Source organism: Scyliorhinus torazame, chromosome 2 (assembly GCF_047496885.1).
Source record: "Scyliorhinus torazame isolate Kashiwa2021f chromosome 2, sScyTor2.1, whole genome shotgun sequence".
Taxonomy (NCBI): domain Eukaryota; kingdom Metazoa; phylum Chordata; class Chondrichthyes; order Carcharhiniformes; family Scyliorhinidae; genus Scyliorhinus; species Scyliorhinus torazame.
Window position 1 is genome coordinate 19185060 of NC_092708.1, and position 15130 is coordinate 19200189.

Sequence of the window (15130 nt, forward strand, 5' to 3'; positions counted from 1 at the left end):
TGAGAGCAGCTGGTTAGTCAGTTTCAGCGGGAGCATTGCGGAAGGAGGTTGCTGGGAGGTAAGTCAACCCTTAAAAGCACTTCTCTTTGCAGGGGCAGGCCAGTCGATTTCGGCGGCGTGAGAGCAGCTGGTTAGTCAATTTCAGCAGGAGCTGAGAATTTTTTTTTTTTTTTTTTTTAATTAGTTTTTTAGGCGGGATCAGGAAGTCGACCCGCGGACGTCTGGGAAGACCCTCACCAATAAATTCTGGTGGAGAGGAAACCCATTGGTCTGAGGTAAGTACCATATTTTTATTATATTATTATTATTTTTTATAAAAATTTAATTTAGTTGTTAGCCAGATCTTGGTAGAAAGTTAGAGGAATGGCAGGGAAGGGAGTGCAATGTTCCTCCTGCAGGATGTTTGAGGTGAGGGATGCAGTTAGTGTCCCTGCTGATTTTACCTGCAGGAAGTGCTGCCATCTCCAGCTCCTCCAAGACCGAGTTAGGGAACTGGAGCTGGAGTTGGAAGAACTTCGGATCATTCGGGAGGCAGAAGGGGTCATAGATAGCAGCTTCAGGGAATTAGTTACACCAAAGATTGGAGATAGGTGGGTAACTGTAAGAGGGACTGGGAAAAAACAGTCAGTGCAGGGATCCCCTGCGGTCGTTCCCCTGAGAAACAAGTATACCGCTTTGGATACTTGTGGGGGGGACGACTTACCAGGGGTAAGCCATGGGGTACGGGCCTCTGGCACGGAGTCTGTCCCTGTTGCTCAGAAGGGAAGGGGGGAGAGGAGCAGAGCATTAGTAATTGGGGACTCTATAGTCAGGGGCACAGATAGGAGATTTTGTGGGAGCGTGAGAGACTCACGTTTGGTATGTTGCCTCCCAGGTGCAAGGGTACGTGATGTCTCGGATCGTGTTTTCCGGGTCCTTAGGGGGGAGGGGGAGCAGCCCCAAGTCGTGGTCCACATTGGCACCAACGACATAGGTAGGAAAGGGGACAAGGATGTCAGGCAGGCTTTCAGGGAGCTAGGATGGAAGCTCAGAACTAGAACAAACAGAGTTGTTATCTCTGGGTTGTTGCCCGTGCCACGTGATAGTGAGATGAGGAATAGGGAGAGAGAGCATTTAAATACGTGGCTACAGGGATGGTGCAGGCGGGAGGGTTTCAGATTTTTGGATAACTGGGGCTCTTTCTGGGGAAGGTGGGACCTCTACAGACAGGATGGTCTACATCTGAACCTGAGGGGCACAAATATCCTGGGGGGGAGATTTGTTAGTGCTCTTTGGGGGGGTTTAAACTAATGCAGCAGGGGCATGGGAACCTGGATTGTAGTTTTAGGGTAAGGGAGAATGAGAGTATAGAGGTCAGGAGCACAGATTTGACGTCGCAGGAGGGGGCCAGCGTTCAGGTAGGTGGTTTGAAGTGTGTCTACTTCAATGCCAGGAGTATACGAAACAAGGTAGGGGAACTGGCAGCGTGGGTTGGTACCTGGGACTTCGATGTTGTGGCCATTTCGGAGACATGGATAGAGCAGGGACAGGAATGGATGTTGCAGGTTCCGGGGTTTAGGTGTTTTAGTAAGCTCAGAGAAGGAGGCAAAAGAGGGGGAGGTGTGGCGCTGCTAGTCAAGAGCAGTATTACGGTGGCGGAGAGGATGCTAGATGGGGACTCTTCTTCCGAGGTAGTATTGGCTGAAGTTAGAAACAGGAAAGGAGAGGTCACCCTGTTGGGAGTTTTTTATAGGCCTCCTAATAGTTCTAGGGATGTAGAGGAAAGGATGGCGAAGATGATTCTGGATATGAGCGAAAGTAACGGTAGTTATTATGGGAGACTTTAACTTTCCAAATATTGACTGGAAAATATATAGTTCGAGTACAATAGATGGGTCGTTTTTTGTACAGTGTGTGCAGGAGGGTTTCCTGAAACAATATGTTGACAGGCCAACAAGAGGCGAGGCCACGTTGGATTTGGTTTTGGGTAATGAACCAGGCCAGGTGTTGGATTTGGAGGTAGGAGAGCACTTTGGGGACAGTGACCACAATTCGGTGACGTTTACGTTAATGATGGAAAGGGATAAGTATACACCGCAGGGCAAGAGTTATAGCTGGGGGAAGGGCAATTATGATGCCATTAGACGTGACTTGGGGGGGATAAGGTGGAGAAGTAGGCTGCAAGTGTTGGGCACACTGGATAAGTGGGGCTTGTTCAAGGATCAGCTACTGCGTGTTCTTGATAAGTATGTACCGGTCAGACAGGGAGGAAGGCGTCGAGCGAGGGAACCGTGGTTTACCAAGGAAGTGGAATCTCTTGTTAAGAGGAAGAAGAAGGCCTATGTGAAGATGAAGTGTGAAGTTTCGGTTGGGGCGATGGATAGTTACAAGGTAGCGAGGAAGGATCTAAAGAGAGAGCTAAGACGAGCAAGGAGGGGACATGAGAAGTATTTGGCAGGAAGGATCAAGGAAAACCCAAAAGCTTTCTATAGGTATGTCAGGAATAAGCGAATGACTAGGGAAAGAGTAGGACCAGTCAAGGACAGGGATGGGAAATTGTGTGTGGAGTCTGAAGAGATAGGCGAGATACTAAATGAATATTTTTCGTCAGTATTCACTCAGGAAAAAGATAATGTTGTGGAGGAGTATGCTGAGCCCCAGGCTAATAGAATAGATGGCATTGAGGTACGTAGGGAAGAGGTGTTGGCAATTCTGGACAGGCTGAAAATAGATAAGTCCCCGGGACCTGATGGGATTTATCCTAGGATTCTATGGGAGGCCAGGGAAGAGATTGCTGGACCTTTGGCTTTGATTTTTATGTCATCATTGGCTACAGGAATAGTGCCAGAGGACTGGAGGACAGCAAATGTGGTCCCTTTGTTCAAAAAGGGGAGCAGAGACAACCCCGGCAACTATAGACCGGTGAGCCTCACGTCTGTAGTGGGTAAAGTCTTGGAGGGGATTATAAGGGACAAGGTTTATAATCATCTAGATAGGAATAATATGATCAGGGATAGTCAGCATGGCTTTGTGAAGGGTAGGTCATGCCTCACAAACCTTATTGAGTTCTTTGAGAAGGTGACTGAACAGGTAGACGAGGGTAGAGCAGTTGATGTGGTGTATATGGATTTCAGCAAAGCGTTTGATAAGGTTCCCCACGGTAGGCTATTGCAAAAAATACGGAGGCTGGGGATTGAGGGTGATTTAGAGATGTGGATCAGAAATTGGCTAGCTGAAAGAAGACAGAGGGTGGTGGTTGATGGGAAATGTTCAGAATGGAGTACAGTCACAAGTGGAATACCACAAGGATCTGTTCTGGGGCCGTTGCTGTTTGTCATTTTTATCAATGACCTAGAGGAAGGCGCAGAAGGGTGGGTGAGTAAATTTGCAGACGATACTAAAGTCGGTGGTGTTGTCGATAGTGTGGAAGGATGTAGCAGGTTACAGAGGGATATAGATAAGCTGCAGAGCTGGGCTGAGAGGTGGCAAATGGAGTTTAATGTAGAGAAGTGTGAGGTGATTCACTTTGGAAGGAATAACAGGAATGCGGAATATTTGGCTAATGGTAAAGTTCTTGAAAGTGTGGCTGAGCAGAGGGATCTAGGTGTCCATGTACATAGATCCCTGAAAGTTGCCACCCAGGTTGATAGGGTTGTGAAGAAGGCCTATGGAGTGTTGGCCTTTATTGGTAGAGGGATTGAGTTCCGGAGTCGGGAGGTCATGTTGCAGCTGTACAGAACTCTGGTCCGGCCGCATTTGGAGTATTGCGTACAGTTCTGGTCACCGCATTATAGGAAGGACGTGGAGGCTTTGGAGCGGGTGCAGAGGAGATTTACCAGGATGTTGCCTGGTATGGAGGGAAAATCTTATGAGGAAAGGCTGACGGACTTGAGGTTGTTTTCGTTGGAGAGAAGAAGGTTAAGAGGAGACTTAATAGAGGCATACAAAATGATCAGGGGGTTGGATAGGGTGGACAGTGAGAGCCTTCTCCCGCGGATGGATATGGCTGGCACGAGGGGACATAACTTTAAACTGAGGGGTAATAGATATAGGACAGAGGTCAGAGGTAGGTTCTTTACGCAAAGAGTAGTGAGGCCGTGGAATGCCCTACCTGCTACAGTAGTGAACTCGCCAACATTGAGGGCATTTAAAAGTTTATTGGATAAACATATGGATGATAATGGCATAGTGTAGGTTAGATGGCTTTTGTTTCGGTGCAACATCGTGGGCCGAAGGGCCTGTACTGCGCTGTATTGTTCTATGTTCTATGTTCTATGTTTTCGGAATCAATACAACTAGAGAACAGGCCATCGTAGACTGGGTATTGTGTAATGAGAAATAAATAATTGGAAATTTAGTTGTGTGAGGCCCCTTGGGAATGAACAGACATATATGTTAGAATTCTTCATCATATGGAGAATGATGTAGTTGATTCTGAGACTAGGGACCTGCATCTTAATAAAGGAAACTACGACGATATGAGGCATGAATTGGCTATGATGGATTGGGGAATGTTACTTAAAGGGACGACAGTGGAGAGTCAATGGCAAACACTCAAAGAGGGCATGGGTGAAAAATTGTTCATTCCTGTCTGGCACAAAAATAAGGTGGCCAAACCATGGCTTACAGGGAAATTAGAGATAATACTAGATGCAAGAAAGAGGCATACAAATTGGCCAGAAAAACGGCAGCTCTGACGATTGGGGCCAGTTTACAATTCAGCAAAGGAGGACAAAGGGATTGATCAAGAAAGGGAAATTAGAGTACGAGAGTAAGCTTGCAGGGACCATAAAGACTGACTGTAAAAGCTTTTGTGAAGGGAAGAAGATTGGTGAAAACAAATGTAGGTCCCTTACAATTGGAAACAGGTGAATTTATAATGGGGAACAAAGAAATCTCGGGTGTGAAATTAAAAATGTTTAATATTGTATTCATAATAAAGTTTGTTTTGTGCAGCACGGAAGCACAGTGGTTAGCACAATTGCTTCACAGCTCCAAGATCCCAGGTTCGATTCCCCAGCTTGGGACACTGTCTGTGCGGAGTCTGCATGTTCTCCCCGTGTCTGCGTGGGTTTCCTCCGGGTGCTCCGGTTTCCTCCCACAGTCCAAAGATGTGCCAGTTAGGCACACTGGCCATGCTAAATTGCCCTTAGTGTCCAAAATTGCCCTTAGTGTTGGGTGGGGTTACTGGGTTATGGGGATAGCGGAGAGGCGTGGGCTTGGGTAGGGTGCTCATTCCAAGAGCCGGTGCAGACTCGATGGGCCGAATGGCCTCCTTCTGCACTGTAAATTCTATCAATTCTATGCAAGTACCAAAGCCCTCATTTCTTCACGCAATCGCTCCTGGGGCGAATCATTCTTTCCGCACAGTCTTTCAAACAAACTAAAATATTGGGATTTTGGTCCAGTCTCCTGGCCACTGTTAGGGTCTGGTCTGGGATGGGAATAATGGACATTTCTAAACATATATAAATATTTCTAAACATATATAAACATCTCTAAGCATACCAGTTCAATAGGAAATTCACTAGGAGATGGAGTGTCTGGGGACCAGTGTGTGTTTGCAATGAATGAGTTTGAGGACATCTTTGCAAGGGAGGCTTCAGGTTGGACTTGATGTAATGCGCGCTCCCGCTTGACGTCAGCCCCAGGCGGGCACGCGCGCCGATGTATCAATTCCTTTTGATGGATCAGCTGAGAGCCGGCGAGGTGCTGGCGCAGTGAGCGGCGCAGCTGTGCCCGGTGCCGCCCAGGGCTGGCAATGTAAGCGGCTCAAGGTGACCCAGCTCCCACCCTCTCTCCCGGGCTCCCTCCCAGGATGAAGCCGGTCACTCAGCCCCGGTCCCCGCTGCCTCTCCATCTCCTCCTGCTGCTGCTGCTGGCACAGGGAAGCTGCAGCCCGCACGCCTACGGTAAGGAAACGGACCGTCTGCAGCCCCGCTCCACACTGACATCGCCAGGGGGAGAGTGAGGAGTGAGGAGTGAGGGGGGAGAGTGAGGAGTGAGGGGGGAGAGTGAGGAGTGAGGGGGGAGAGTGAAGAGTGAGGGGGGAGAGTGAGGGGGGAGAGTGAAGAGTGAGGGGGGAGAGTGAAGAGTGAGGGGGGAGAGTGAAGAGTGAGGGGGGAGAGTGAAGAGTGAGGGGGGAGAGTGAAGAGTGAGGGGGGAGAGTGAAGAGTGAGGGGGAGAGTGAAGAGTGAGGGGGAGAGTGAAGAGTGAGGGGGGAGAGTGAAGAGTGAGGGGGGAGAGTGAAGAGTGAGGGGGGAGAGTGAGGGGGGAGAGTGAGGGGGGAGAGTGAAGAGTGAGGGGGGAGAGTGAAGAGTGAGGGGGGAGAGTGAAGAGTGAGGGGGGAGAGTGAAGAGTGAGGGGGGAGAGTGAAGAGTGAGGGGGAGAGTGAAGAGTGAGGGGGGAGAGTGAAGAGTGAGGGGGGAGAGTGAAGAGTGAGGGGGGAGAGTGAAGAGTGAGGGGGAGAGAGTGAAGAGTGAGGGGGAAGGGGGAGGGGGAAGAGTGAGGGTGAGGGGGAAGGGGAGGGGGAGGGGGAAGAGTGAGGGGGAGGGGGAGGGGGAAGAGTGAGGGTGAGGGGGAAGAGTGAGGGTGAGGGGGAAGGGGGAGGGGTGAGGGGGAAGGGGGAGAGAGTGAGGAGTGGGGGAGAGAGTGAGGAGTGGGGGGGAGAGAGTGGGGAGTGGGGGGGAGAGAGTGGGGAGTGGGGGGGAGAGAGTGGGGAGTGGGGGGGAGAGAGTGAGGAGTGGGGGGGGAGAGAGTGAGGAGTGGGGGGGGAGAGAGTGAGGAGTGGGGGGGGAGAGAGTGAGGAGTGGGGGGGGAGAGAGTGAGGAGTGGGGGGGGAGAGAGTGAGGAGTGGGGGGGGAGAGAGTGAGGAGTGGGGGGGGAGAGAGTGAGGAGTGGGGGGGGAGAGAGTGAGGAGTGGGGGGGGAGAGAGTGAGGAGTGGGGGGGGGAGAGAGTGAGGAGTGGGGGGGGGAGAGAGTGAGGAGTGGGGGGGGAGAGTGAGGAGTGGGGGGGGGAGAGTGAGGAGTGGGGGGGGGAGAGTGAGGAGTGGGGGGGGGGAGAGTGAGGAGTGGGGGGGGAGAGTGAGGAGTGGGGGGGGAGAGTGAGGAGTGGGGGGGGAGAGTGAGGAGTGGGGGGGGAGAGTGAGGAGTGGGGGGGGAGAGTGAGGAGTGGGGGGAGAGTGAGGAGTGGGGGGGGAGAGTGAGGAGTGGGGGGGGAGAGTGAGGAGTGGGGGGGGAGAGTGAGGAGTGGGGGGGGAGAGTGAGGAGTGGGGGGGGAGAGTGAGGAGTGGGGGGGGAGAGTGAGGAGTGGGGGGGGAGAGTGAGGTGGGGGGGAGGGGGTGTGTGTGGGGGAGGAGAGTGAGGGGGAGAGTGAAGAGTAGGGGGGGGAGAGTGAGGAGTGAGGGGGAGAGTGAGGAGTGTGGGGGAGGAGAGTGAGGGGGAGAGTGAAGAGTAGGGGGGGAGAGTGAGGAGTGAGGGGGAGAGTGAGGAGTGAGGGGGAGAGAGGAGTGAGGGGGGAGAGTGAGGAGTGGGGGGAGAATGAAGAGTGGGGGGAGAATGAAGAGTGAGGGGGGAGAGTGAGGGGGGAGAGTGAGGGGGGAGAGTGAGGGGGGAGAGTGAGGGGGGAGGGGGAGAGTGAAGAGTGAGGGGGAGAGTGAAGAGTGAGGGGGAGGAGAGTGAGGGGGGAGAGTGAAGAGTGTGGGGGGGTGTGAGGGAGGAGAGCGAGGGGGGAGGAGAGTGAGGGGGGAGAGTGAAGAGTGAGGGGGAGAGAGTGAAGAGTGAGGGGGAGAGTGAAGAGTGAGGGGGAGAGTGAGGAGTGTGGGGGTGTGTGAGGGAGGAGAGCGAGGGGGGAGGAGAGTGAGGGGGGGAGAGTGAAGAGTGAGGGGGAGAGAGTGAAGAGTGAGGGGGGAGAGTGAGGGGGGAGAGTGAGGGGGGAGAGTGAGGGGGGAGAGTGAGGGGGGAGAGTGAGGGGGGAGAGTGAGGGGGGAGAGTGAGGGGGGAGAGTGAGGGGGGAGAGTGAGGGGGGAGAGTGAGGGGGGAGAGTGAGGGGGGAGAGTGAGGGGGAGAGTGAGGAGAGAGGGGGAGAGTGAGGAGAGAGGGGGAGAGTGAGGAGTGAGGAGTGAGGGGGACAGTGAGGAGTGAGGAGTGAGGGGGGAGAGTGAGGAGTGAGGGGGGAGAGTGAGGAGTGAGGGGGGAGAGTGAGGAGTGAGGGGGGAGAGTGAGGAGTGAGGGGGGAGAGTGAGGAGTGAGGGGGGAGAGTGAGGAGTGAGGGGGGAGAGTGAGGAGTGAGGGGGGAGAGTGAGGAGTGAGGGGGGAGAGTGAGGAGTGAGGGGGGAGAGAGGAGTGAAGGGGGAGAGTGAAGAGTGAGGGGGGGGAGAGAGGGGGAGAGTGAGGAGAGAGGGGGAGAGTGAGGAGAGGGGGGAAGAGTGAGGTGTGAGGGTAAAGAGTGAGGGGGAGAGTGAGGAGTCACGGTGAGGGGTTAGGGTAGAGTGAGGGGGGTGTGGGAGGGGGAGAGTGAGGAGTGAGGGGGGAGAGTGAGGAGTGAGGGGGGAGAGTGAGGAGTGAGGGGGGAGAGTGAGGAGTGAGGGGGGAGAGTGAGGAGTGAGGGGGAGAGTGAGGAGTGAGGGGGGAGAGTGAGGAGTGAGGGGGGAGAGTGAGGAGTGAGGGGGGAGAGTGAGGAGTGAGGGGGGAGAGTGAGGAGTGAGGGGGGAGAGTGAGGAGTGAGGGGGGAGAGTGAGGAGTGAGGGGGGAGAGTGAGGAGTGAGGGGGGAGAGTGAGGAGTGAGGGGGGAGATTGAGGAGTGAGGGGGGAGATTGAGGAGTGAGGGGGAGATTGAGGAGTGAGGGGGGAGATTGAGGAGTGAGGGGGGAGATTGAGGAGTGGGGGGTTATTCAGCATTGGGAGGAGGGGGAGAGGCAGGATTGGGAGGAGGGGGGGATATTCAGGATTGGGAGGAGGGGGGGATATTCAGGATTGGGAGGAGGGGGGGATATTCAGGATTGGGAGGAGGGGAGGCAGGATTGGGAGGAGGGGACTGTAGTCGTGGGAGGGGGGATATTCAGGATTGGGAGGAGGGGGAGAGGCAGGATTGGGAGGAGGGGGGGGGATATTCCGGATTGGGAGGAGGGGGGGGGGGATATTCCGGATTGGGAGGGGGGGGAGAGGCAGGATTGGGAGGGGGGGGAGAGGCAGGATTGGGAGGGGGGGGGAGAGGCAGGATTGGGAGGGGGGAGAGGCAGGATTGGGAGGAGGGGGGGACATTCAGGAATGGGAGGAGGAGGGGGGAGAGGCAGGATTGGGAGGAGGGGGGGATATTCAGGATTGGGAGGAGGGGGGGATATTCAGGATTGGGAGGAGGGGGGGATATTCAGGATTGGGAAGAGGGGGGATATTCAGGACTGGGAGGAGGGGGGGAGGCAGGATTGGGAGGAGCGGGGGGGAGAGGTAGGATTGGGAGGAGTGGGGGATATTCAGGATTGGGCGGCGGGGGGATATTCAGGATTGGGAGGAGGGGGGATATTCGGGAATGGGAGGAGGGGAGGCAGGATTGGGAGGAGGGGACTGTAGTCGGGGGAGGGGGGGATATTTAGGATTGGGAGGAGGGGGAGAGGCAGGATTAGGAGGAGGAGGGATATTCAGGATTGGGAGGAGGGGGGGATATTCAGGATTGGGAGTGGGGGAGAGGCAGGATTGGGAGGGGGGGAAGAGGCAGGATTGGGAGCAGGGGGGACATTCAGGAATGGGAGGAGAGGTGCGTGAGAGGCAGGATTGGGAGGAGCGGGGGGGAGAGGTAGGATTGGGAGGAGGGGGGATATTCAGGATTGGGCGGCGGGGGGATATTCAGGATTGGGAGGAGGGGGGATATTCGGGAATGGGAGGAGGGGAGGCAGGATTGGGAGGAGGGGACTGTAGTCGGGGGAGGGGGGGATATTCAGGATTGGGAGGAGGGGGAGAGGCAGGAATAGGAGGAGGAGGGATATTCAGGATTGGGAGGAGGGGGGGATATTCAGGATTGGGAGTGGGGGAGAGGCAGGATTGGGAGGGGGGGAAGAGGCAGGATTGGGAGCAGGGGGGGACATTCAGGAATGGGAGGAGAGGTGGGTGAGAGGCAGGATTGGGAGGAGGGGGTATATTCAGGAATGGGAGGAGGGGGGGTGGCAGGATTGGGAGGAGGGGGTATATTCAGGATTGTGAGGAGGGGGGGAGGCAGGATTGGGAGGAGCGCGGGGCATATATTCAGGATTTGGAGATGGGGGGATATTCAGGATTGGGAGGAGGAGGGGATATTCAGGATTGGGAGGAGGGGGGGATATTTAGGAATGGGAGGGGGGAGGCAGGATTGGGAGGTGGGGGGATATTCAGGATTGGGAGGAGGGGGGATATTCAGGATTGGGAGGAGGGGGGATATTCAGGATTGGGAGGAGGGGAGGCAGGATTGGGAGGAGGGGACTGTAGTCGGGGGAGGGGGGGATATTCAGGATTGGGAGGAGGGGGGGAGGCAGGATTGGGAGGACGAGGGATATTCAGGATTGGGAGGAGGGGGGGATATTCAGGATTGGGAGTGGGGGATTGGGAGGGGGAGAGGCAGGATTGGGAGGAGGGGGGGACATTCAGGAATGGGAGGGGGGGGAGAGTCAGGAATGGGAGGAGGGGGGAGAGGCAGGATTGGGAGGGGGGGATATTCAGGAATGGGAGGAGGGGGGGATATTCAGGATTGGGAGGAGGGGGGGATATTCAGGATTGGTAGGAGGGGGGTGGCAGGATTGGGAGGAGGGGGGATATTCAGGATTGGGAGGAGGGGGGATATTCAGGATTGGGAGGAGGGGGGATATTCGGGAATGGGAGGAGGGGAGGCAGGATTGGGAGGAGGGGACAGTGGTCGGTGGAGGGGGGGATATTCAGGATTGGGAGGAGGGGGAGAGGCAGGATTAGGAGGAGGAGGGATATTCAGGATTGGGAGGAGGGGGGGATATTCAGGATTGGGAGTGGGGGAGAGGCAGGATTGGGAGGGGGAGAGGCAGGATTGGGAGGGGGGGAGAGGCAGGATTGGGAGGAGGGGGGGACATTCAGGAATGGGAGGAGGGGGGGGGGAGAGTCAGGAACCGGAGGAGGGGGGGAGAGGCAGGATTGGCAGGAGGGGGGATATTCAGGATTTGGAGGAGGGGGGGCGGTATTCAGGATTGGGAGGAGGGGGGTGGCAGGACTGGGAGGAGGGGGGATATTCAGGATTGGGAGGAGGGGGCAGTATTGGGAGGAGCGGGGGGGAGAGGTAGGATTGGGAGGAGGGGGGGATATTCAGGATTGGGCGGAGGGGGGGAAATTCAGGATTGGGAGGGGGGGAGAGGCAGGAATGGGAGGGGGAGAGGCAGGATTGGGAGGAGGGGGGATATTCAAGAATGGGAGGGGGACGGATATTCAGGAATGGGAGGGGGGATATTCAGGATTGGGGGGGATATTCAGGAATGGGAGGAGGGGGGAGAGGCAGGATTGGGTGGAGGGGGGGATATTCAGGATTGGGTGGAGGGGGGGATATTCAGGATTGGGAGGAGGGGGGAATATTCAGGAATGGGAGGTGGGGGGAGAGACAGGATTGGGAGGAGGGAGGAGAGGCAGGATTGGGGGGGAGGAGAGGCAGGATTGGGAGGAGGGGGGAGGCAGGATTGGGAGGAGGGGGGAGACGCAGGATTGGGAGGAGGGGGGAGACGCAGGATTGGGAGGAGGGGGGATATTCAGGATTGGTAGGTGGGGGAGGCAGGATTGGGAGGAGGGGGGGATATTCAGGATTGGGAGGAGGGGGGAGGCAGGATTGGGAGGAGGGGGAGGCAGGATTGGTAGGAGGTGGGGGAGGCAGGATTGGGAGGAGGGGACTGTAGTCGGGGGGGGGGGGGTGGATATCCAGCATTGAGAGGAGGGGAAGAGGCAGGATTGGGAGGAGGGGGGGATATTCAGGATTGGGAGGAGGCAGAATATTCCAGATTGGGAGTGGGGGGAGAGGCAGGATTGGGAGGGAGGGAGAGGCAGGATTGGGTGGAGGGGGGGACATTCAGGAATGGGTTGAGAGGGGGGGAGAGGCAGGATTGGGAGGAGGGGGGATATTCAGGATTGGGAGGAGGGGGGGAGGCAGGATTGGGAGGAGCGGGGGGGGGGATATTCAGGATTGGGAGGTGGGGGGGATATTCAGCATTGGGAGGAGGGGGGATATTCAGGACTGGGAGGAGGGCGGGATATTCAGGATTGGGAGGGGGGGGGGAGGCAGGATTGGGAGGGAGGGAGAGGCAGGATTGGGTGGAGGGGGGGACATTCAGGAATGGGATGAGAGGGGGGAGAGGCAGGATTGGGAGGAGGGGGGATATTCAGGATTGGGAGGAGGGGGGGGAGGCAGGATTGGGAGGAGCGGGGGGGGGATATTCAGGATTGGGAGGAGTGGGCATATTCCGAACTGGGAGGAGGGCGGGATATTCAGGATTGGGAGGGGGGGGAGGCAGGTTTGGGAGGAGGGGACTGTAGTCGGGGGAGGGGAGATATTCGCGATTGGGAGGAGGGGGAGAGACATGTTTGGGAGGAGGGGGGATATTCAGGATTGGGAGGAGGGGGGGATATTCAGGATTGGGAGGAGGCGGGATATTCAGGATTGGGAGGAGGGGGGTGGCAGGAGTGGGAGGAGGGTGGGATATTCCGGATTGGGAGGGGGAGGCAGGATTGGGAGGAGGGGACTGTAGTCGGGGGAGGGGGGACATTCAGGATTGGGAGGAGGGGGAGAGACATGTTTGGGAGGAGGGGGGATATTCAGGATTGGGAGGAGAGGGGGATATTCAGGATTGGGAGGAGGCGGGATATTCAGGATTGGGAGGAGGGGGGTGGCAGGATTGGGAGGAGGGGGGATATTCAGGATTGGGAGGAGGGGGGCAGTATTGTGAGGAGCGGGGGGGAGAGGTAGGATTGGGAGGAGGGGGGGGATATTCAGGATTGGGCGGAGGGGGGGATATTCAGGATTGGGAGGAGGGGGGATATTCAGGATTGGGAGGGGGAGAGGCAGGATTGGGAGGAGGGGGGATATTCAGGAATGGGAGGGGGAGGGATATTCAGGAATGGGAGGGGGGATATTCAGGATTGGGGGGTATATTCAGGAATGGGAGGAGGGGGGAGAGGCAGGATTGGGTGGAGGGGGGATATTCAGGATTGGGAGGAGGGGGAATATTCAGGAATGGGAGGTGGGGGGAGAGACAGGATTGGGAGGAGGGGGGAGAGGCAGGATTGGGAGGAGGGGGGAGAGGCAGGATTGGGAGGAGGGGGGAGAGGCAGGATTGGGAGGAGGGGGGAGAGGCAGGATTGGGAGGGGGGGGAGAGGCAGGATTGGGAGAGGGGGGAGGCAGGATTGGGAGGAGGGGGGAGAGGCAGGATTGGGAGGAGGGGGGAGTGACAGGATTGGGAGGGGGGGGAGAGGCAGGATTGGGAGAGGGGGGAGGCAGGATTGGGAGGAGGGGGGATATTCAGGATTGGGAGGAGGGGAAGAGGCAGGATTGGGAGGAGGGGGGGATATTCAGGATTGGGAGGAGGCAGGATATTCCAGATTGGGAGTGGGGGGAGAGGCAGGATTGGGAGGGAGGGAGAGGCAGGATTGGGAGGAGGGGGGGACATTCAGGATTGGGAGGAGGGGGGGATATTCAGGATTGGGAGGGGGGAGGCAGGATTGGGAGGAGGGGACTGTAGTCGGGGGAGGGGGGATATTCAGGATTGGGAGGAGGGGGGATATTCAGGATTGGGAGGAGGGGGGGATATTTAGGAATGGGAGGGGGGGAGGCAGGATTGGTAGGTGGGGGGGGATATTCAGCATTGGGAGGAGGGGGGATATTCAGCATTGGGAGGGGGGAGGCAGGATTGGGAGGAGGGCACTGTAGTCGGGGGAGGGGGGATATTCAGGATTGGGAGGAGGGGGGGATATTCAGGATTGGGAGGAGGAGGGGATATTCAGGATTGGGAGGAGGGGGGGATATTTAGGAATGGGATGGGGAGGCAGAATTGGGAGGAGGGGACTGTAATCGGGGGAGGGGGGACATTCAGGATTGGGAGGAGGGGGAGAGACATGTTTGGGAGGAGGGGGGATATTCAGGATTGGGAGGAGGGGGGGATATTCAGGATTGGGAGGAGGCGGGATATTCAGGATTGGGAGGGTGGAGAGGCAGGATTGGGAGGGGGGGGAGAGGCAGGATTGGGAGGAGGGGGGGACATTCAGGAATGGGAGGAGGGGCGGGAGAGGCAGGATTGGGAGGAGGGGGGATATTCAGGAATGGGAGGGGGGGATTTTCAGGAATGGGGGGGGGGATATTCAGGAATGGGAGGAGAGGCAGGATTGGGTGGAGGGGGGGAGAGGCAGGATTGGGAGAGGGGGGGGCAAGATTGGGAGGAGGGGGGGGATATTCTGGATTGGGAGGAGGAGGGGATATTCAGGATTGGGAGGAGGGGGGATATTCAGGAATGGGAGGGGGAGGCAGGATTGGGAGGTGGGGGGATATTCAGGATTGGGAGGAGGGGGGATATTCAGGATTGGGAGGGGGGAGGCAGGATTGGGAGGAGGGGACTGTAGTCGGGGTAGGGGGGATATTCAGGATTGGGAGGAGGGGGAGAGGCAGGTTTGGGAGGAGTGGGATATTCCGGATTGGGAGGAGGGGGGGATATTCAGGATTGGGAGGAGGCAGGATATTCCAGATTGGGAGTGGGGGGAGAAGCAGGATTGGGAGGGAGGGAGAGGCAGGATTGGGAGGGGGGGACATTCAGGATTGGGAGGAGGGGGGGACATTCAGGATTGGGAGGAGGGGGGTATATTCAGGATTGGGAGGGGGGAGGCAGGATTGGGAGGAGGGGACTGTAGTCGGGGGAGGGGGGATATTCAGGATTGGGAGGAGGGGGGGATATTCAGGATTGGGAGGAGGGGGGGATATTTAGGAATGGGAGGGGGGAGGCAGGATTGGGAGGTGGGGGGGATATTCAGCATTGGGAGGAGGGGGGATATTCAGGATTGGGAGGGGGGAGGCAGGATTGGGAGGAGGGCACTGTAGTCGGGGGAGGGGGGATATTCAGGATTGGGAGGAGGGGGAGAGACATGTTTGGGAGGAGGGGGGGATATTCAGTATTGGGAGGAGGGGGGGATATT

At 56.9% G+C, this 15130-nt stretch overlaps 1 protein-coding gene across 1 annotated transcript in view; it reads left to right on the forward strand.

Annotated features, from left to right (window-relative positions):
- The first annotated feature begins 5651 nt into the window (after positions 1-5651).
- The window catches only part of slco5a1b (solute carrier organic anion transporter family member 5A1b), a 91945-nt gene continuing 82466 nt past the window's right edge, over positions 5652-15130 (forward strand). Inside the window, exon 1 of the mRNA XM_072468167.1 lies at positions 5652-5891. Coding sequence (XP_072324268.1) covers positions 5798-5891 — 94 coding nt within the window. The 5' untranslated portion in view covers positions 5652-5797. The remainder of the gene's footprint in view (positions 5892-15130) is intronic.